At 37.2% G+C, this 23,957-nt stretch overlaps 1 protein-coding gene across 1 annotated transcript; it reads right to left on the bottom strand.

Annotated features, from left to right (window-relative positions):
* Positions 1-1,543: 1,543 nt before the first annotated feature.
* On the bottom strand, positions 1,544-3,952 carry LOC127084079 (lysM domain-containing GPI-anchored protein 1). Its single transcript, XM_051024469.1, has 5 exons — positions 3,116-3,952; positions 2,653-2,770; positions 2,204-2,365; positions 2,060-2,091; positions 1,544-1,977 (listed from the first exon to the last, which is right to left on the bottom strand). Exons 1-5 carry the CDS (start codon positions 3,759-3,761, stop codon positions 1,697-1,699), a joined length of 1,239 nt encoding a protein of 412 aa, XP_050880426.1. The 5' UTR covers positions 3,762-3,952; the 3' UTR covers positions 1,544-1,696.
* Between the last annotated feature and the right edge of the window lie 20,005 nt (positions 3,953-23,957).

Raw genomic sequence — 23,957 nt, 5'->3', positions numbered from 1 at the left:
CACCATCCAAAACCCATGCTTCTGCTACGCACAAAAGGTGTTTGCTTTCACCTTGTTCGGACGAGGTGACAACATCGGTGTGGCCTCCTAAAGGAGTTTTTCTTTTTGTGTTTGCATGACCAATAGTGGTATTCTTAATAATGTCGCCTTTGTGGCTAACTATTTGGGAAAGGTTACTTGTGCAGCCACCTGAGGCATTTCGATGGGGGGTATGATTACCCAAATTGCATAGTACCTTGGTTTTGAGTTTAACTTGGTTAACGATTGTATTGTTTTGGGGAAGAGTAAGGTTGATATGGATGCCCTTGTGCATCAAGGTATGATTTCCATGGACGGTAACACATGTACGATGATGATCAGTAACAAGGTCATTCTTGACTTGCCTAATCCTATAAAGGTAAGAATTAATGTTCCAAATAATTGGCTCTACCAAGCGGGCATCCCCTCTTCGGGTAACTCATTTGAGGGAAAGGGCGAGCCCGACATTACTAACCATCCTACAGGTACCGCAAAGGAAAATGACATTGTTTTTCCACCCAAACTTCATACCCAAAACGAAATCGAGACTTCGAATGCAAATCAAGATAGGTGAGAATGAGTTCAATCTAAAATTTATGGGATGAAGGTTGAGCAAACTAGACAATGGGTGGTCTTGGATGATGTCTGATCAAAGTGAAGAGTGATAGTATAAAACTTCAATCAAGTCAAGATCATCTTGTAACAAAAAAAAACAATTCATGGGTGGACTAAAATAAATCATCAAATTACAAAAGAGACTATACTCACAACCAAACCAGAATCCAAATCAAGTCATGGTGTTTAGATTTTGTATTTTTTAATTTGAGCAAAAACTGAACAAACCAATGAAATCTAATGTTAATTGATTTGTATAGTGGATTTTCAAAATTCTACCCGCGAGTCAGTTTACCCGGACCACCACATTAGTTCTTATAATCTATATCATTATTATCATAAAAATTATTATAAAATATTCCACGTCAAGAAGAAAAAATAAAATATCATGTGTAATTTCTAACCTATATGGAAGAAAAAAAAATTGTATTTTGGACATTTTAGATTATGTAAATTAGATATTTTTTAAAAATATTTTTGCATATTTGTTTCTAATGTATTCGATCAATTCAACTCAAAAAACTCTGCTGATTTTCAATTTGTTTTTAATGTATCCGGTTTGATTCGGTTTGAGCTTTATCACAAAATTGCACAAATTAAATACAAATCAATCCATATGTTTTTGATCGTTTAGACACTAAATTCTCTTGAAACCAAAGCAAAATGGCCGGCGAACACCCCCAAACAACCTATAATAAACTAAGGTATAAATTCCAACCGAGAAAATATCAACATCCTGTATCCATCGGCGATGGAAATTGGAGAACACATTTGTCTACAATGGTACCACCATCAATTTTTTGAAACTTCTATTCATGAATGATTGATAACATAACCCAGTGTTGTGAAAGAGCTTATAACCCATAAGCTACACCTAGAACTACTGATCCTGGATGAGCATAGCACCAAGTAACAAAAGGCTAAACATAAGATTTTAAACCCGTAATTCCATAGTTTTCCAGATTCACAATCAGTTAAAGAGTACAAATGAATACTAGCAACTACAATAGATAGGAGCACCTGTGGCAAAGACATAATTAAACCCACCGCAAAACTGACAAGATTACAATGCTAAGGGGATCATCAACTTGACAAGTAATAACACAAGTGGAACTGTCAAAATGGGTAATGGTTTCAGCAAAGAGCATGCAGCAGAAGCACCAGAAGAAATTCCACTAACAGGGCCATTAGCCGGAGTAAATCCTGTTGAAGGCACCACAGAGGATTTGGGTGATCTCCCATCAGTTCCATCTAACAGCGATGATGGAGACGGTGCCGGTGCAAATACTGATTCTCTCGCAACAGTTGTAGGTGGGGCGATAAGAGGAGGAAATTCCTGTGTCCCTGCAGCATCATTTAAAATATATTTAGCACTTCAAAGGCGTCTCAGAAAATACATAAATTATAATGGCTGCAGCACACTGACCTGGGCATCGAGGCTGAAGAGACGGTGTCAACCTGCAGGGAGGAAAGAAACATTCAACGCGCATAAACTCAGAAACGGTGCAGTAAAATATACATAATTGAAATGTCCCAAAGAGAAAGACGTGAATGCAGAGGAGAAACATACATTGTCGCTATGGTGCCATTAACAAGACCATCATAACTGCAAGAAGTCACATTACAACCACCACTAGTCTGTTGCACGGTAACATTGCCAAGCATAAGATTGCTGCTTTTACATTGCATGCTGGAGCAAGAAACAGCTAGAGAAGCCGGCATACAGTACAAACTGCAGCGAAAGTAAGAAACAGAGATACACGAGTAAGCCACCGAGTCATCTCATTCTCAATCTCAACAAGAGCCAGTTTGACACGGGGTAAAAAAAAATCAAGCAAGAGTCTCATAGATCAGTTTATCATTAAAAAACTAAATTGAAAACTTTTCCCTGAATTCTTCGCCTACATTTTCAAACTTTTGCCTCAAACCAAACGACCCTACAAAAGTATCTAGATTTATGTATAATGAGAGTAAGGTATGGATTGCAAACAGAAAAAAGAAAAGATGCTTAGTGAGTACTTTAAGTTTCGGGGTCCACAGCTACATTGCACACAGTGGCCTGCTGTAATGGCATAGCTTCCATTAGGGACAAGCAAGCCGAAATCAGAAGCATATTTCGGAAAATTTGAAGCACAGGCTGCAAAATGAAGAACAACTGTCAGCAATTAAAAAGCATTACATTCATACCATATACTGAATAAGACCATGTTTGGATAAGCAACTTAATTGAGCGCCAATAGCATAAGTGCTCGTCTAGAAGTTATTTTCCTATAAGCTATAAGTTGTTTTCATGACTATCTAAAAACTTGTGGAAATAAGTTGAAAGCAGATTATATACATCATAAGATGCTTCCTTAAGCTGCTCTCACCAACAGTTTCACAAATGCTTAAGCCAAATAAGTCAATCCAAACAAACCCTAAGTTAAATTATAGAAAAGAACAAAGAGCAACAAAACATAAAACTAGCACAATGTGAAATTACCCGGAATAGGAATAGCAAGAATATCACCATCAGAGATAGAAGTACTTCCCATAGCATTAACATTCATCAAATCGGTAAGAGTAGTAAAATATCTAGCAGCAATATAACTCAAACTATCAAGTGGCTGAACAACATAAGACAGATAAATAGCAGGCAAAGCATTATCAGAACCATTGAAACAAGTACAAGGAAGAGGAACAACAAGGTTCTGTCCAACATCAAGAACAGAAGGATCGGAAATAGAATTAGCCTCTTTAAGCTGGTCGGAAGAAACCAAACCACCGTAAACAGAGTCAGCAATGGTGGAAAGAGTGTCAGAAGGACGAATTTTGTAGTTGGTGGAAACGGATTTGCGAATCCCGTCGACACAGGAACATGAGATTGGGATTTTGAGGTAGAGTTTGGAAGGGAGGATGTGGTGTTCTACGTCGGGGTAAGAGATGTCAATGGCATTGGCAGTTAGGAGAGAGATAGGGTCGATTTGGAAGAGAGATGAAACTTCGGAGACTTTGAGGTCTGTGTAGAGTGTGTAACCGAGTAAAGCGTTGCATGTGTCGGAGTTTGTGCATGGTTCGATTGTTGATTTTGAGGTTATGGTCGAGAAAAAGTGGAAGAGTAGTGAGAGTAATAGAGTGGCTTTCTGCATTCTTTGGAATGATGAAGTTGAAGGGTTTAGGGTTTTTGAGCTCTTCTAGTTCTCTCTCAGAAGAAGAAGGAGAGAGAGAGAGAGAGAGAGTTGTGGAAAGGGAAAGTTTGAGTTTGAAAGAGAGAAAAAAGTGACAAGAAAAACCATAAAGAAAGAACAATAGTCGAATAGTTAGATCCTCGTTCCTTGAGATTTCAACATTAGTTGTCTCGCTGGACTGTTTTGTCCCTGTGTGAATTATTCATCGTTTTGAATATTTATATATAAAAAAATTAAAATAATGTACTATGTTTTTTTTTTTAATAGGATTTCGGTTTTGTTGCAGAATAATTGTTAACGGTATTTGAATTTCATGTTTGATGTTTGAAATTTGAAATGTTATAGATTAGTTTCTTTTGTAGAAAAGAAGTTGCTAATTTTGGATATTTATTTTTATGATATTTTAGTTTGTTTTAAAATGGAAATGCGGTTTATTGTTGTAATTTTGGAGATATATTGTAAATGGGGTGTTTTTGTAATTTACGAGTTTGCTTTTCTGGCTTTTGGACAACCTTTTTGTGTCCCACATTAGAGCTGGTTGGTATGTCTATGGTATGGTATGGTATGCTTTTTTTAGGTATTTGGGCAAAGAATTGTAGATTTCTTGCTACCTGCATATTCATAACCAAAAATAATATGGTCATTAAGAATAAGAAAATGTTAGATGTGGTGAAAACTTGTTCAAGACATTTTCATGACATGATGTGCCAGTAGGTGATTGATGTATTATCAAAATAATGTTTTGACATTTTTATGACATGATGTGGCAATTAGTGATTGATGTATTATTAAAATAATATTTTAATATTTTCATATCATGATGTGGCAGTTAGTGATTGATATATCGTCAAAATAATATTTTAATATTTTTATGACATGATGTGACGATTATGATTGGTGTATCGTCAAAATAATATTTTGATATTTTTAAAACATTTTAAATGTAATCTATTTTTTATTACATCTTAAATGTTATATTTTAAAAAACATGAGAGATCACACGACAATCTTTAAATCATGCATTCAAATGAGAGTTTACACAATAATATTCAAATAGTGCATTCAAACGAGAGATCACACAACAATCTTTAAATAGTGCATTCAAATATTCATAATAGTCTTGTCTTGCAATTTTTGTGGTATTTGTGAAGGAAATATGAAGTATTGGTACTGAGGTGACTACCGGTGTTAGTTGTGAGCGGAAGAGTTCATCGTAACTTGTTTCTTTGTGAATTTATGAGATGAATCGTTAGAGTTAGTGATGTAAGATTCATGATGTTGGTTGAAATATGTTGGTGTGGGAACGTATCTGTAAAGACATGTGAATGCCTAAGGCAAGGTGTATGTAGCTAACAAGTAAGCAAATTGGTTCATTAATCACATATGGAAGGTGAAACCTTATTGAAATAATGGTTTTACTTGTATGTGATACATAAAATTGATAGAGGTGATCATTGATATCATTAGTGGATGAGCATTATTTTTTTTATTGTAACTGATTCTGAGATATGTGGTGGCGCATGTTGTAACATCCTAAACCAGATACCCTTGATTTATGAAGAATAAAACATATAATTTACACAACATCGGTGTTACACATTCACGACATGTAACTTTCTCCATTTATAACATATATTAAATAGCAGTGGAACATCAAAACATCAAATAAATATTTATTATGTCTCAACATAAGTACTTAATAAAAAAAGTTTAAACATCTCAAAAAGTATATCATGTAACAAAGCAACTCGTCTCAGTGTTATAGATCAAAGCTCAACGAAAACTAAATAACGCAAAAAATAGTAAATAAATGAAGAGACCTCAACGTCATTCTCCAGCTCAACAGTACCTACTCCTCTACCTAATTATGTGTACTATAAAAAAGTACGTAACACCACAAACAAGCAAACATGAGTGGGAATACGTTCAAAATATGTTAACAATGCAAATGGTAGCAAGGGTGGCATCATACATAACAATCATCAATGTATGAATTATTCACAACAACACCAGTTTACTCACATATCAACCAAGCATAGTAAAACAATCACCAATTCATGAATATCATTCACAACAATAAGAATAATAACTCGATCGCAAGGAAAGTATGTATGAAATGCATCAATTTATCGACTTTATATGCATGTGGTACCAATTTGGACATTAGAGGTATGTTACTGATTTTGTCCCATCGTCGAATGATCCCCCTTCTGAACCATGAACGTCACCGATCTCCCCATTCTTAACCACTGATCTCTGATAATGCGAAAATGTATCATATTTTTGACTCCATATGCATTGCTTTTTACTCGATTAACACTTATTATTACGCAGTATTTTATGTTTATTGCAGGTATTTATCGATTAAAAGGTTTACCGCAAGCAAAATGGAAAATAGCAAAAGGGAAAGAAAAAGGAAAGAAAAAAGAGAAGAAAATGAAGCTTTCAAGGAGATAATGGACCATCAAAGCAAATAGGCTTATGGCGCCCATTATCCAAGGAGTGTGGCGCCCGCCACATTGGCACAAGGGGTAGGTGGCGCCCGCCACCAATCCTTGAGAAGTGGTTTTCTGTTGCTACAAAGGTGGCGTTCGCCACTCATTAAAAAGCTAGGGTTGTGGCAACCGCCACAACCTAGTCTTTCACCCTTTTCTCCACCTTTTTAGCAACGAAGCCACCCACCTTTGCTACAAATGAGGAATATGAAAAATATATATAAAGGACCTCTCATACTCGCACGACTATCTCTCTTCTTCCAGTTTTCAAGTTTACGATTATTTTTTCATTCAACATTTATTTTCTTTTAGTTTTGTAGGCAGTTTCTTACCTTGTAAAAGTGATAGTTTATCCACATCGGAGCGTTTAGGTGAGAAAAGAGTAGAGATTAAGAAAGAACCACTGACACCACCCGAGAGGGAGGTTGTCAAAGAGGTAGAGAAGGAAGAATTATGTGTTGTTCCTCCTCCCTATAAATCACCAATTCCTTTCCCGCAAAGGTATGTGGAAGTTAAGGTATACCCTAAATTCGAAAGATATGAAAAGATATCGGAAATTATCCACACCAATACACCTTTATTTGAGACCCTGAACAAGAAGAGAAAATTAGAAGACCATGAAACTAGGGAACTCATTAGTATTAAAAGGGGAAAATTAGACTTTGAGGTGGTGGATGAAAAAATTGAACCTAAACCTGAAAAGCTGGCTCTCAGGATAGAGCCAGAACCACCACCACAAGTTCAGAAGGATAAACTCCCTCACAGAAGAAAAAGAAGAAAAGGTGATTGATATGAGAGATGGATTGATAAGTGGCCATGGAAATCAAGGAAAAGTGAAAAGTTTGACCGAGGACTCATCCTCGAAAGATGTGTAAAAGTGAACCTCGTGCTAAACTGGGAAAAATGTTATTTCATGGTCCGACAAGGAATCGTGCTCGGACACATAGTATCCAACAAGGGGATTGAAGTCGACAAGGCCAAAACAGAAGTCATAGAAAACCTCCAGCCTCTGAAAACTGTAAGAGAAATACGAAGCTTCTTAGGACACGCCGGTTTTTACCGGCGATTCATTAAATATTTCTCAAAAATCACCAAACCACTGATTGGCTTATTGATGAAAGACGTTGAATTCATCTTTGACGACAAATGCCTAGCGGCGTTTGAACAATTGAAAACAACTCTTATTACCGCACCTATCATGCAACCACCCGATTGGAGATTACCTTTTGAAATCATGTGTAACGCTAGTGACTATGTTGTAGGCGCAGTCTTAGGACAAAGAAGGGATAAGAAACTTCATGCAATATATTATGCAAGTAGAACCCTAGACCCTGCACATATGAACTATGCCACCATAGAAAAGGAACTTTTAGTCGTAGTGTTCGCTCTGGATAAATTTCGTTCCTACATAGTAGGAGCAAAGATAATTATCTATACCGATCATGCTGCAATTAGGTACCTATTAAACAAAAAAGACGCCAAGCCAAGACTCTTAAGGTGGATTTTACTATTACAAGAGTTTGACCTAGAAATCAAGGATAAAAGAGGCACTGAAAATGTCGTGGCCGATCACTTGTCAAGAATGGAAGGTATTGAACCTGAACGAGTGCCTATAAACGATGATTTTTCGTACGAAAGACTCATAGCCCAATTGGAAAGCAATACAACTAAAGATGCATTAACCCATAAGGATACCAAAACAAACGAAGTAGTGGAAGCAATTTACACCCAAACCACACTACCATGGTACGCTGACTTTGTCAACTACTTAGCAACTAGGGTGGTTCCGCCAGACTTGACGTACCAATAAAAGAAAAAATTCTTCCACGATCTTAAACACTACTATTGGGATGAGCCTCTGCTTTTCAAGAGAGGCGCCGGCGACATTTTTCGTTGATGTGTCCTAGAAGATGAGGTAGAAAACGTAATTTCCCACTATCATTCTGCTCCTTGTGGAGGACATGCAAGCACCTCGAAGACTTGCGCTAAGATCTCGTAAGCCGACCTCTTTTGGCCCACTTTGTGGAAAGATGTCCACATCGCGATCACAAATTAAGATCGGTGTCAACGCACTGGCAACATATCTAGACGCGACGAAATGCCGCTTAAAGGAATTTTAGAAGTATAAGTCTTCGATGTTTGAGGAATCGATTTTATGGGACCTTTCCCATCATATTTTGGTAACAAGTATATCCTTGTTGCGGTCGATTACGTATCAAAATGGATTGAGGCCGTAACCTCTCCAACAAATGACACACGAGTGGTAATTAGACTCTTTAAGCGAATAATCTTCCATAGATTCGAAGTGCCGAGACTTGTCATCAGTGATGATGGCTCCCATTTTATTTCAAGGACTTTTGAAAAGCTATTACAGAAATATGGAGTCCGGCACCGCGTAGCAACACCCTACCACCCACAAACGAGTGGGCAAGTAGAAGTCTCAAACCGAGAAATTAAACAAATCTTAGAAAAGACAGTTTCCACCTCTAGGAAAGATTGGTCTTCAAAATTACCAGAAGCCTTGTGGGCATATAGGACAGCTTATAAAACCTCAATAGGAACCATACCATTTAAGCTAGTTTATGGAAAATCATGTCATCCGCCGGTAGAATTAGAACATAAAGCATATTGGGCCATTAAGACCCTTAATCTCAATTACACTGTCGCAGGCAAAAAAAGAATATTAGATATCCATAAACTAGAAGAACTTAGACTAGATGCGTATAAGAATGCCTGAATCTATAAAGAAAGAACAAAAAAATGGCACGACAATCGCATATTAAGGAAAGAGCTTAAGGAAGGCGACAAAATACTCTTGTTTAACTCCCGCCTCAGACTCTTTCCCGGAAAACTTCGTTCTAGATGGTCCGGTCCATTCGAAATTACCAATATCTTTCCGAATGGAGCAATAGAGATAAAAGGAAAAACGAGCGAACCATTCATAGTAAACGACCAATGTTTGGAACATTACCACAATATTGATAACAATGATTTCATTGCAAATCTTAAGCTTGCAGAGCCTCGCGCTCATTCAAAAGAATAACGCATATCCTATTTCTGTCGAGCTTACGACAATAAACAAAGCGCTTGGTGGGAGACAACCCACACTCTGTCTTTAACTAATTAATTTTATCACAAATTTATAATTATTACTATTGTTTCTTCTCATAAAGTTAATCGGTACATTTCTGTATTATTGACCATTACTAACTTAATGTTATTATCTACTTGATTTTATCTAGCTACTGACTATCACAATGCAACAAGTAAATTACATGGATATAGTCTTCAGAGACAGAGCTCAAAGGAGACATTTTGAGGCTCTAGCTCAGAGAGAAATGACACTAACCTTGTACCCAGATGGACGCACCATGACCAAGTTAGGTATAAAAGACAGTGTTATGTTCCTAATTAACCAACTAGGTTGGGACGCTTTTGCTATCAAAAGAAAATTTAGTTCCATCAGTAGGTGGACTTTAGAATTCCTAAGCTCCCTAATGTACCTGCAAAACCATGATATGGGATTTAACAAAGGCCTAATCACCTTTGGGTTGTTTGATAAAGACTACCGCTACACCCACAGAGAAATGGGTTAACTCATAGGATGTCCTAATGGCCCTATACCTTTACCATTACCCAGGAAGACATACTTGTGGACCATCAATTAGACCTATTTTGGGGTAGCATCACTGAAAACAACCATCCCGAGCCAGACCTTATGCAATCAGAGAACATCAATAACCCTGTCATTCGTTACTTTCATAAGATCCCAGCTCACACTCTATTTGGAAAGGAAAAGAACAGAACCTTTGTGTCCAAAGACGAACTATTTATAATGTATTGTGCATCACAAGCCTGACTTGTTAACGCTGCTACATTCATGATAGCTAATCTGTACCGTATAACACAGGAAGACTATGGACCAATCTCAGTGGGAGACTTAGTGACCATGATAGCGCATGCCATGGGATTGCATTACCCACTTGTCAGGGTTATACGACCTATGAACATCCGATTTTGTGTCAACACCAGTATCATTAGGAACCTAGGCCCGAATGTGTTTGAAATCCTCATTAACAGCGAAGTAGTACACCTATTTACCCTGCTAGACCCTAGGACGAGTGTACATTATAGGAACAACTGGCTCTATGATTTGGATGGACCACCAAATGCACCACGTTCTCCTCCAGAGACACCCAAAATTTATGACCACTATGACAATTATCTCTCTGATGCTGAATCATATGCCCCCGTTATACCTGCTGCACCTCTCGTCGATCATGTTGCTGCCATCAAAGTTGTTCAGACAGACGTCACCAATCTGAGAGGCGAGTTGAGCACCCTCCGTGTGGAATTCCACGACTTTATGGATGTAGTGACAGAGAACCTGAATCACATTTACCAGCACTTCTACTCGTTCGCTCCTCCTACCAACAGTCACCGTAATGGCTAATTTATTATTGTATTACCGATTTATTGACTTTTATTTTATTTTATTTTATTGTTTGGAATTTTATTGTTATTTGCTGTTACACATTGGGATTTATTTAATTACTTAATTTCTTTTTATTCTAGTAGACAAATTATTTCATCTTTTCCCTTCTACTCGATTCTTTTGTTCGTCAATTTTGCGATTAAATTCCATTCCACTATATCATGTTTATTATTCCCATACACTATATATTATTGGTAAACTGAATTCCATTGAAATTCGGTGGTCAAAGCAAATAAAGGCACACACATGGGAAACCACACTGCATGTGGCGCCTGCCACACACAATTGTGACGCCCATGTGAGGGTTGTGGCGCCCGCCACATGGCCCATAGTGGCGCCCGCCACCAACACCAAAAATGGCGCAAGCCACTACACAAGCCTGCACATGCAGGTTGTGTATTTTGACCATTCATACCACTTTTATGGTGTTGTCCATTGCATGCAAGACATTGCCTTAATACCATTCAACCACTTTCAACAACTCTTTAACCAAGACATAAAAAAGCGTAAATGCAATTTATTTACCAATTAGTTTTCCAACCACAAACACCTTTATATGAACCATTAACATTACCTCAACAAACCACTCATCTCATTTACATATTTCTCTCCTCTCTTGCTCTATTCTTACTATATTACACAAGGAGTGTGAAATCTATTATGGAACAGATGAGGGAATACGAAATAGTGTTCAGAAATGGAGAGTCAGGCGAGTTACAAGAGGAGATGTACACGTCTCTAAGCGTTAGAAAGATCGAATCAACAAGGTACGCCGATGAACACTGTTTATTTTCCTTAAGAATTCAAGATAGTGTTAACTATATGCTAGATATTTTAAACTTAAATTATTTTTTATCTCTCAAGGATCCTGTCTATACTCAACTAACATTAGAATTCCTGAGCTCATTAATTTTTAGTCTCACACCCAACACAAACTGCTCCAGTGGGACTGTCCAAATTTGTTTATTTAACATCAAATATGCCCTTAAATTTTCCCAACTAGCGGACCTGCTACATTTCCCCCATGGGGATGGCGTAATAAGTGAGGTCCCAGATACTGGGGGTTGGCAATGCGCCTTCTAACCATTTTGGAGGGCAATAACCGGTACAATCACCCATAGTTTTGAGGGAAACAGAGCCACTCTAATTCCACCAAATATTGGTGTGCACAATTTTTGGCCGAGCAAATTCTAACAAGGTGAACGAAAAAGAACTCTTTTATTTGTTTGCCACATTTTTGCCACAACAGGTGAATACCGTCCCGTTTATGCTATCTCACATGGATGTCATTGTCAATATGAAGCGAGGCCCGATTATTCTTGGAGGTTTAATAACCTTCATAGCCAGAGTCCTAGGACTTGAAGAAAAATTCTCCAGGCTAACCCCGCTCCCGCATCATGCCATTGACATTGACATGGCAAGGAGCATGAAACTAGTAAAACGAATGAGTGACGGTAAATTTAATTTAATGTTACAAGATTTTATCCTCTCAAATCCAAATCGCACATATGTGCGCAACCCAAGTAATTATTGTTATACTAATGATCTGGTGCCTAACCAAGTTCCCGCGCACATTCTTGAGAATGTAGTTGCTAGCGGGGACACCGATGAGGATCACATTCCGGAGCAAACTGCTCCCGCTACTGACCCGCACACCATACACATGTCATTTGAAAATGTTGCAGGTACATCTTCCAGTCAAAGACCAAGAAGAAATGTGGCACCAACCACTCTTGATGAGATTTATGCTGAACTGTTGCGGTGTAGAGAATTAGACGCTCAGCGAGACCTACAGATCCAAACCATGGGAGCGTAGCAAACTGAAATGATGCAAATCCTTCGCCAAATGTAGCATGATCAACATGACTACGCTTTCAGAACCGAACAGAACATGTCCGGCTTGATTGATGAAATGGCAACATTGACAATGCGTGTGGAAGATCTCCAGAACTATACGCCACCTCACCAACCAGGAAACAGTGGACGTCCATGTACACGTGGCAGAAGGCGTTAGTAGCAGAATAACAAGGTTCTACCTTTCTTTCACATCTTATGTCGTTGCATTGGGGACAATGCAAGATTTAAGTTTGGGGGAGGAAGCTTTACCGCTTTTTATTTATCGTTTTCTAGTTAGATTTAAATTATTGTTATTTTCTTTTGCTATTTTATATTCTTTTGGTTATTTTAATTTTTGTTGAAGTGTCAGTCGAGTTAAATATCAATGTGTTGTCGAGTCTTTATGTGTGGTTTTCGTTATTTACTAATTCTCCTATTTACTTAAGTCATACAATTTTTTTGCAAAAATCTAGACTTAGAGATACAGTACATCTTTTGAAAATTCTAAACTATAAATTAAACTGAGGTTGAATTGTAGAGAGTTGGAAAAACTTTATGAGATCGGTATCGTTTTAACACCTTAAATCTCCCAAGGACAAGATCGATTTGAGTACTTGTCATGCCATTGCCTTAAATTCTATCCTTTAATATTTCCTTAAGTAGTTTATCTAGCAGTCAGCACCATCCTAAGCACACATTACGCAGGAAGTCGATGCAAATAAGTGTAGGATTTCAGGCTTAAAAGAAGAAAAGATTACGAAATGTATGAAAAATATTGTTCCCTCTAAGTTAGGTGATCCTCACCCGGTCATTTAGCCCAACGGTATAACTATCTTCAACTGTTATTTGGGCCAAAGTGCAAAAAAGAACGAAATAAATAATGACGAGATCATAGTCACTAACAAACTATCTTGCTATGAATGTGAAAGGATAACGGGCTTAATGTGATTGCGCCAGAATGAAAAAGGATTAAAAAATGTTTAGTAAGGTAGGTTTAGGCATGACAACATGATTCAGATTGGTTTGTATAGGAGGGAAACTTATGGTTGCAACACTGCGACTATGTGTTCCAACGATACCCTTAGTGTGGAAGTGAGTACCTGTTAATACAATTTAGAACCAAAGTAAAGTTTACAGACTGGAATCAATATCCGAATGCAATTGTGTTTTCTACGAGTCTTGATAATGTATGCTGCAAATATTTTACAAAACTTTTTATGTGCGCGGCATTTGCTTGAGGACAAGCAAAGGTTTAAGTATGGGGGAGTTTGATAACGCGAAAACGTATCGTATTTTTGGCTCCATATGCATTACTTTTTACTCGATTAACACTTATTATTATGCAGTATTTTATGTTTATTGTATGTATTTATCAATTAAAAGGTTCACCGCAAGCAAAATGGAAAATAGCAAAAAGGAAAGAAAAAAGGAAGAAAAAAGAGAAGAAAATGAAGCTTTCAAGGAGATAATGGGCCACCAAAGCAAATGGGCTTGTAGTGCCCATTATCTAAGGAGTGTGGCGCCCGCCACATTGGCCCAAGGGGTAGGTGGTGCCCACCACCAACCCTTGAGAAGTGGTTTTCTGTTGCTACAAAGGTGACGCTCGCCACTCATTAAAAACTTAGGGTTGTGGCAACTGCCACAACCTAGTCTTCCACCCTTTTCTCTGTAAAGGCAAAATGTCAGACAACGCACGATCGCAAGTTTCGATGATGACAAATGACCACCATGCACGTCTACAAACAAATGCAACACATTACTTATCATATCCTTTCCTACTTATCTAAATCTGTTATAATTCTTAAAAACATATGTGGACAAAGTGTGATCATGACGAAATGCATGAAAATCACAAAACACAATTTTTTGCAGATTTGAAGACTTTGAGTCGACCATTAGGGTCGGCGCATAGCTCACGGGTCAGCGCATAACTCAGACAAATTTGAGATTGGTCAGCGCATGCTTGCTTGAGTCGACCACAGGTCGGCGCATGGCATAGTGATGCTAGCCACGGGTTAGCGCATGGAACCCTTGAGTCGACCCCAGGTCGGCGCATGGAATAGTGGTGCTATCCACGGGTCAGCGCATGAAACCTTTGAGTCGACCATAGGGGTCGGCGCATTTCCCACGGGTCAGCGCACGCCGACCTATGGTCGACCGCTCGTGCGAAAACTCAGTTTTCTGAGTACTTTCTACTGTTTGAAAAGCTGTTATTTTTGGTTGGTTTGCTAGTTACTATAAATAGAAGTCAAAACACTTTTATCAACTAACATTTTGCAAATTTGAATTCAAGTGTTCAAGGAAACAAGAAAGAGTGAAAAAAGTGTCCAAGATTCATCATCTTCATCTTCAACATTTCACAACACATCAACTACACACAATCATTTTTGATGTGGTTCGTGATCGATTAAAGGTGATAAGGTTCGAAGCTGTGATCGGAGAATCCGGTTCGGGTTGAAGCTTGTGGCAGGTTCTTTCTTGAATAAAACCGTTAGGGTTTTTTCCTCCAATACCGGTTTGTGTTTGGGGTTTTTTGGACGAATTGCTTCATCAATATTCAGCTGAGTGAAGGTGATTGAGAAGAGGAAGTCTTCATCAGTCTAGTAGCGGATTCGGTGATATTGAAGTGAAGGATTCGGGTTCGATTCGTTGTGTTTGAGATCAGCCGGGCCGAGGGTTTGAAGAACGGAAGATTTTTCAACAAAGGGGCTGGAATCGGAGGTCTAGCAACAACGATCGAAGGTCTTGATTCATCTTGAATCAAGGAGCAAGGATAGGAAGCATCATTCAACACATTGGGAGTTCTGTTGTTTACTTGCTTTGCAATCCTTGTATAAACGGTTAAATTTCACAGGTGATATCTAATTAAATCATCTCAATTCTAAGTTTAGAATTGAGGGTAGATGTACCCCGATGCGAGGACGGCGGGGGAACTGCCTCATCAAATCTTTGTCTTCTTTGATTTTCTGCAAAAGTGTTTTTCAACTTAAAAATTAAGTGATTTTAGTTTAAGCAATTTTACCAAACATTGATATAAGTTGAGTAAGAGATTAAAACTGCTGTTTGAATACAAAGTACAATAGTATATTGTACTAGGTCAATTTGAATTACTTACTCAACTCAAATATCACTTGGAGTGTTTATGCACACCAAGTGTTTGTTAATTTGCATAAGCCAAAGTTGTCTTAAGTTTGCATCTAGTTTAATTTGGTATTTTGGATCATTGGAACTAGGCTTGCTAGTAAGTGAAACATATCATTGATTGTGCAAATAGTGTAGTGATTCGTATTTCACTTTATCTCTAATCCATTAGCTTAACGCATATCCGGTTTTCCAATAACGGTTCGTTTTAGACTAAAATTTTCCTCGGCCGCTTCCGCACAAAACAATTTTTCAAAACCAATTTTAAATTGGTAGCGCCGACTCAAGTTTTTAATTGGGATCTATTCAACCCCCCCTTCTAGATCCGTGCCATAGTCTAACAAGTGGTATCAGGAGCTTCGGTTCACTCCGTGTTTCAAAATATAACTTTGATAGAAAATGGCTAACGAACCTAAAGGGGCTTATAATAGAGCTCCCGTTTTCAATGGTGAAAATTATAGTTATTGGAAAGACTGTATGTGGGTGCACATAAATTCCATAGATAGAAAAATATGAAACGTTATTCTCAATGGTCCAATTCAAATAACCATGACCAATGAGAATAATGAATTAGTGCCTAAGCCCGAAGCACAATGGACCGATGATGATGAAAAGAAATACAATTATGATTGGAAAGCCAAAAATATCCTAATCTCCTCATTAGGTGTAGATGAATACTATCGTGTATCCCATTGTCCTACTGCTAAGGCCATGTGGGATTCACTACAAATTGCCCATGAGGGGACGAACGATGTTAAGTTGGCTAGAATCAATACACTAACACAAAAGTTTGATCTCTTTTTCATGGAGTAAGGGGAAACCATTGCTGACATGCAAAAGAGATTCACTCATCTCATCAATCGATTACATTCACTTGGTAGGCCTGTTTCCAATGATATTGCTACTAATAAGATCTTGAGATGTCTTGACAGGGAATGGCAGCCGAAAGTGACCGCCATCAAAGAAGCAAATGATCTTACCACATTGGACTTGACAACATTGTTTGGTAAACTACAAGAGCACGAACAAGTTCTCTTGAGCCTGGAACAACACGAAAAGAAAGATAAGTAGGACAAAGCAAAGGTGAGTGAAAAGAAATCAATAGCTCTAAAGACTTCCTCCTCAAAGTCTCAAGCAAAAGAGCAAAGTGATTATTCATCGAGTGACGAAGAAGAAGAGGACAAGAGTGAAGATATGGGGCTGTTCGTCAAACGCTACAACCGTTACGTGAGAAAGAACGGCATCCAACATTCCGAGAAGAACTTGGTAAACTTCCGGAAACAATCTAGGTACTCTAAAAATGATGACTCAAAGGGAAAAATGACTAGAGGGTCATGCTATAAGTGTGGAAAGCCGGGTCATTACAAACCGGACTGTCCGATGAACAAGAAGACAAAAGAAAAAGAATCATATAAATCACACAAGAAACCATCAAAGCCAAGGAGAGCATACATAGCTTGGGAAAGGGATAGCGACTCCTTCGATGATGAAAGTTCTAGTGATGAAGATGAAAATGCAAACCTATGTCTCTCTGCTCATCAAAAGAACAAGAAGAAACAGGTACGACATGCTAAATATGAAAAATCCTCTAGTATGTCTTGTTGCACCCCAAAATTTGCCCTCTATTTTGAACTCTAACCAATTTTTTGTTTCACATTCATTTGCATCATCTTCATAGCATAACATTTTTTCTGTCTTAATATTAGCCGGAATAATTTCTCGGAATTTACAAACAGACTGGTCAAATTAACTTTTTAACTGTGCCTAAAATTAGTCAACGAAAAAATGTCAAGTTTAAGTTTGCAAATGTCGGTAACATTAATCTGCGGTTCACGTGGTTTAATTTGACATGCTAAAAATATTTTTACGACTATTTTTGGTCATATGTTGATCAGTCTGAACAGTTTAAACGGTCATAATTTTTATTTCAAAATCCGACCAAACGCTGTATTTTTCCGAGTTATTTATTTCGCGCTGATTATTTTGACGTGTTCATTTTTTTTTCCGAGCATTTTGGTGCCCGACTTTTATTTTTTTTGAGTCTATTTATTTTTATATTGGGTCTAGAATAAATAAATAGGTTAATTAGTTTTTATTTTAATTTTAACTATTTTAATTATTTAACTTTATTCAGTTTTTAATTTAATATTGAGTTTCAAAATAAACTTAGGCCCATTATCATTAACCTAATTTGTTCCTATATATATTTACTAGCATGACTGATAGAGAGAGGCCAAAAGACAGAACAAAAAAGAGAAACTGAGAGTGACTGATCTATACTATCGTACACACAGTTTGGTAATAGTTTATATATGATATATACTTTATCTATTTTGTTGATATATTTGTTACTGTGTTTCAAATACATGTTCGTATGTGTGACTGTGTTATGTATTCCAGATACATGCGGTTTGGTTAAACATATCAGGATATCGCCGTTTTGCTTTTTTATGCACATAAGTATAACATGTATAATAATTTGGTTCATTGTATTATGTATTTGATGTGTTTGTTTTTATATAAGTTTTACATGTCTCATAATATATAATATAATATAATAATAATTTTATTGTTAATAAAATGCATATGGATCATATATTATATAATTTATAATATGTAACTAGTGTGTTAAATATATATATATATATATATATATATATATATATATATATATATATATATATATATATATATTTCTATTTTATGTTATAATTTGATTATGTTTTCGGATCGGATCGTGTCAATACGCCGTTTTCACATATATGTGTATGAGGCGTGACATTTGTGTTATCCGATCCAGTTGTGATGATCGCAATTTTGCGCTAGCAACGCCGTTGTTTTTTTTTTAATTCATATTTTTTTTATATACATATATTTAGATCTGCACATTTTTTTTTCATAACTAACTACCCTGATTTTTCCTAAACCCTGACAATTTCGCCACAAACTCTAAATTTCAAACCTGAAACTTTAACCGTGTTATTTCCTCTAAACCATAAACCTTTTCTTAAACCTTAACAAACCTTATTATTATTTCCTATTTTCGCTCATATTTATGTTATTCATACACTGTAACTGCTTCGCCCTTGTAATATTTTAAGTTTTAACTTGTAATATTTTCAGTTTTACTTTTCGCCATCTTTATTATGTAACTGCACCAAAGCGTTGTAATAATTAGGGTTTTATTTTCTGCCATTTATTTTCTGCCATTTTATTTTTCTGCCATTTAAATTCCTGCCATTGATCCTATATTAACTGCGTGGTTTAGTAATGTAGGGCGTGAAAACCTACTAAATTAATTATTCAATATTTTTCTATAACCTTTATATTTTTTTGTAAATAAATAATAAATACTAACTATTTTAATAACTTTTTTTTTTTACTTACTTATAATAATAAATCCTTATATATTTTGTAAATAAAATCTAATTGACCATTTTCTAATTGAATAATAATAATAAACCTATTAATCTAATAATTTGATATTTTCTATAATCTTTATTTATTTTGTAAATAACTAACTTAATATTTTTCATATAACTCTTTTATTTTATAATTTGTATATTAATGTATTTTAAATTCTTTTATTATTACTAATTTATTTTAAACTCATATTTTTCTAATAACTTCTAAAAAAATCTAACTTGTTTAACCTAAAATAATTTCTTTTAAAATTCTAACCTTTTTATTATCATTTTATTATTATTGTTATTTTATTATTGCTTTATTACCATTGTTTATTTATTATTTTATTATTATTTGCTTTTATCTATTCTATTTTTGCTTCATTATTTTCCTTATTTTAATTTTGTTTTATTTATAATATTAGGAACAAATGTATAGGTTGTAAATTTATTCTTTCTCGCCTGATTATTATGTATGTGTCCCATAGCCATGTAATAGTTTAGGAATTTATTTTTCTTGCTTTTATTTTTGTAAATATTTATTACGTGGTTAGTAATTTAGGGAGTGCAAAAAACTAACTGTAAATAATTAAACTTAGAAAATTAAATTCAAGACAAATATCTGAAAAATAACACTCACACACGTAAGTCGATCTTTGATCGCCATCTGTACTTCCTAGGGTATTCCTCTTGGTTGCCTTCTTTAAATGGGCAAGTCCCTCGAAAATAGGGGTGTCTTAAGCAAAGTCCCTTCAAACAGAAAAATCATCAAGTCCCTATAAACTTAAAAGATCAAGTCCCTACGAGGTTGCCTACGATATAATGATCTTGTCCCTTCGGTAAATATGATGATAGTCCCTACGAGTTGCTAAAGACACCCCTTATGTTGCCTTCATTGACCATACGATGACCCTACGCCCGTCCCTTAAACACATCCAAGGTAATGACTACCTATTCCTTAATAATAGGGACAGTCTTACCATTGAAAGAATATACGAGAACACGAAAGACTTAATCTAGGGTAGGTATCTCATAGTTACTTGCTCACACTTTTCAAAATTACTTTTACACCTCACAATTTCTAAACTAGGCTTTGTATACACCCATACGAGGGTCATTACAAAGTACTTAAAGAAATTTTTCTAATCACACACTACACTCTTGCAAACAAACAAAGTGAGCTAAGTAACTAAGAGCCCATGGATAACCTTGGATACAAAGGGTGCTAATACCTTCCCTTTATATAACCTACCCCCCGAACTCAAAATCTTTTTAAGGTCTTTCCTGTTCTTTTATGTCCTTTCCTTTTGGATAAAATAAAAGTCGGTGGCGACTCTTGCTATCCGCAACATTTAACTAAAGTCAGTTCTCCCACCGTGTTACAGAACTGGCGACTCTGCTGGGGATTTAATAAAAGAGGGGTACCCTTAGGAATTAGATCATTTTAAAATTGTTTGCCTTGTTTGCTTTATACTTATCTGTTGGGTGCTCTTATGTGTGAAAGACCCTAACCCGGATCTAGTGTACCTTAGGTAAATGGCAATAGACCAAGGAAACTGTACGGCGTATATCGATATGGTTGATCTGGTGGCCATAGTTAGTGTGACTTCTTGGTTGGTGCTTATGTTCCTTAAGCAAGTTGAGGATAATATGAGGCTGCCATATGTTGTCAATACACTAACTGACTTTTAGAACCCTAGTCATCCCATCTTGGCCTTTAGAAAGTAGTGAGATAACCGGCTTTGGTGAAGACTGAAGTTGGTTGATACTCGATACTACACTCATTGAGATCCTAAACTTGGAGGGTTTTGGTTGGCAAGTAAGTTGCCTACTGAACAACCACCCTTGTGAAGGATCAATGATTTTGAGATCCCTTAGAACCTGGTTACTTTTGTAGGACAGGATGAATCAACTAAACTTCAGGGGAGGGTACTTACCTTTAAACCTCATGCAAGCCTTCAAACCTAGGGCTATTGTGTGACTTGTTTGTGTGTGCCACATGTTTGTGATTGAGCATAACATCATAGCATCATCATGCATCATAAGCATAGCATTTTCACTAACCATTTCAAGGACCAAAGGATTTATCTTTGTTCTTTGTTGCAGGTCATGGCTTCTGCTCGTAGGAATACTATCCGGATCAACTTTGTAGGAATACCTCTTAAGCTTAAGGAATTGGTCTCTCAAGTTTCTGAAAACTCCCAGTTCATCAAGAGGCATGGTCACCTACTGGATCTAGTCACTTCAGGGTTCAATGAAGACATGATGAGTGTCCTGTTTCAGTTCTTTGACCCTAAACATCATTGCTTCACATTTCCCGACTATCAGCTGGTTCCTACAATGGAAGAGTTCTCCAAGCTTCTGGGTATACCTATTCTTGATCAGAAACCCTTCACAGGCTTGGAAAAGAGCCTAAACCTGAAGTCATTGCTGCAGCCTTACATTTAAAGAAATCAGACATTGTCCTAGAAACAAGGAGTGGAGTTAAGGGTATTCTTGCTAAGGTATTGATGGAGAAAGCTCAAGTATTCCTGAAGGCTATGAGTTATGATGCTTTTGAGGAGATCTTAGCCCTATTGATTTATGGCTTAGTATTGTTCCCCAATCCAGACCAGTTCATAGACGTACACGCCATCAACATATTTCTGACTCGCAATCCAGTGCCTACATTACTTGGAGACATCTTACACTCTCTTCATACCCGTACTACGAAGGCACGAGGAACTCTGGTGTGTTGCATACCTCTATTATCTAGGTGGTTTATTTCTCACCTTCCTCGATCAGTGATGAAGAATGAACAAGGGTTCAGGTGGTCCAAGAGGATTATGTCACTTTCTCATTCAGATATTCATTGGTGCTCTAGATCTATGGAGAATGTTACCATCATTGACCATTGTGGAGAGTTCCCTAATGTGCCACTCCTTGGCATAAGAGGGGGCATTACCTACAACCCTTCTTTAGCTCTACGTCAGTTTGGTTACGCTCGGACTGATGGTCCTCATGACATGCTTATTCAGGGTATTATGTTCGACTACGACAACGATCTTCAAGGTTATCGTCAAAGGTTCATACGAGCATGGGGTAAAGTGAACAAGGTTGACAGCAAGACTCTGGAACCCAAGTACACTATTCCTATGGAACCATATCTCAGATGGGTACGATCTCGTGCTCAGACTCTTATGATGCCATATCCTGCTATCCTGCCAGTTACCATGGAGCCTGTTGCTGAAGGAGATACTTCTTACATCATTCTTCATCCAGACATGCCCACTGACATGGAAGAGTTACAGAGGTCCTGGATCCAGTTGAAGGAGCAAAGAGATACTTTTGAGACTCATTACAAGGCAAGTCAGGAAAGAATCCTGGAGCTAACAAAACAACTTCAGGAGGAGCGGAATCTCAACTCATACCTCAACACAAAGAGGAAACGTCCATGAGAGACTTAAAACCCCATTTTTTGTATTCATTTCATTTTTATTGTAAGCCCAAGGGGCAAACAAGTTTATTACTAATAAAAGTTTACTTTTTGGTGGTTTAAACAAATTTAAATCCTACGGTCCTTGAAAACATTGCATAAGCATCTACATACCATATTATTGCATCACAGGTTTCTTATGAACAGGTATCTTATCTTCTCGCTGTTTATTTCAGCAGAAATGGCTCTTGAACAGACTGTCAAAGATCTCCAGGCTCAGAATGCACAATTCCAAGAGTTGATTCTGAACTTGTCCAAGGGGCAAGATGAGTTGAAGACATTGCTGGCTAAGAAGAAGAAGAAGACTAGAAGATCAGGAGGCCTTATCCCTCTTTCTCAGAATTTTCAGACTCATAATCATCAACCTGTTCCTTTGCACTTTATCAACCATATCCACATCTTCAAACTTCTTACCTCCACTTCTGAGCCAAGTACTGATGCTCGAGGCAAAGGTCCTGTGGTTGAACCTGTGCAAGCTGAAGCACCGACTGCTGAAAATCTCTCTAAACAGATGGAAGAAGTGTTGAAGATCATTCGTAAGAGTGATTATGATATTGTTGACCAGTTGGGGCATACTCCCTCCAAAATTTCCATGTTGTCTTTGTTGCTGTGTTCTGAGGCTCATGTTAAAGCCTTGATCAAATTCTTAAGGACTGCTCATGTACCAAATGAAATTTCTGTGGATCAATTTGAAAATTGTGTTGCACATCTAACTTATGATAATGGGTTAGGTTTTCTGATGCTGACTTGACTCCTGCCAAAAGAAACCATAACAGAGCTTTACATATCTCCATTGAATGTAGGGGCACTACCTTGTCTCATGTGTTGATAGACAATGGCTCTTCATTGAATGTACTTCCCAAAGAGGTTCTGAACAAGCTCAGTCCTGAAGATGTTGTGTTAAGATCAAGTAATATAGTGGTGAGAGCCTTTGATGGTTCAAGAAGAGTGGTGCATGGAGAAATAGATCTCCCGATCAAAGTAGGCTCTCAAGTCTTCGATTCTACCTTCTATGTAATGGATATTCGTCCTACGTACTCTTGTTTGCTTGGGCGCCCCTGGATCTACGGGGCAGGTGCTGTGACCTCCACTCTACATCAGAAGTTGAGATATCCAGTGAAGGGAAAGATCGTAGTTGTTTATGGAGAGGAAGAATATATGGTCAGTCATGTGAATATATTTAAGTATGTTGAAGTGGAAGGTGAATATGTTGAGACTCCTTGCCAGACATTTGAAGTAGTTCCTTGGGTCGTTCCCGCTATTGAAGCTCCTCCTGTGGTTAAAAGAGTTCCTGTGGTTACCAGAGTACCT

The sequence above is a fragment of the Lathyrus oleraceus genome, chromosome 5 (assembly GCF_024323335.1).
Source record: "Lathyrus oleraceus cultivar Zhongwan6 chromosome 5, CAAS_Psat_ZW6_1.0, whole genome shotgun sequence".
NCBI classification, from domain to species: domain Eukaryota; kingdom Viridiplantae; phylum Streptophyta; class Magnoliopsida; order Fabales; family Fabaceae; genus Lathyrus; species Lathyrus oleraceus.
The sequence above is the reverse complement of the archived record's forward strand: the minus strand, read 5'-3'. Positions and strand labels throughout refer to the sequence as shown.

What these genes read in the sequence shown, in the direction of transcription:
- LOC127084079 (XM_051024469.1), bottom strand. Translation starts at nt 3,761, where the DNA reads ATGCAGAAAGCCACTCTATTACTCTCACTACTCTTCCACTTTTTCTCG. An exon ending in AATGGCACCATAGCGACAAT is followed by an intron (nt 2,092 to 2,203) that starts GTATGTTTCTCC and finishes TCCTCCCTGCAG; the next exon opens with GTTGACACCGTCTCTTCAGC. An exon ending in TCTTCAGCCTCGATGCCCAG is followed by an intron (nt 1,978 to 2,059) that starts GTCAGTGTGCTG and finishes ATGATGCTGCAG; the next exon opens with GGACACAGGAATTTCCTCCT.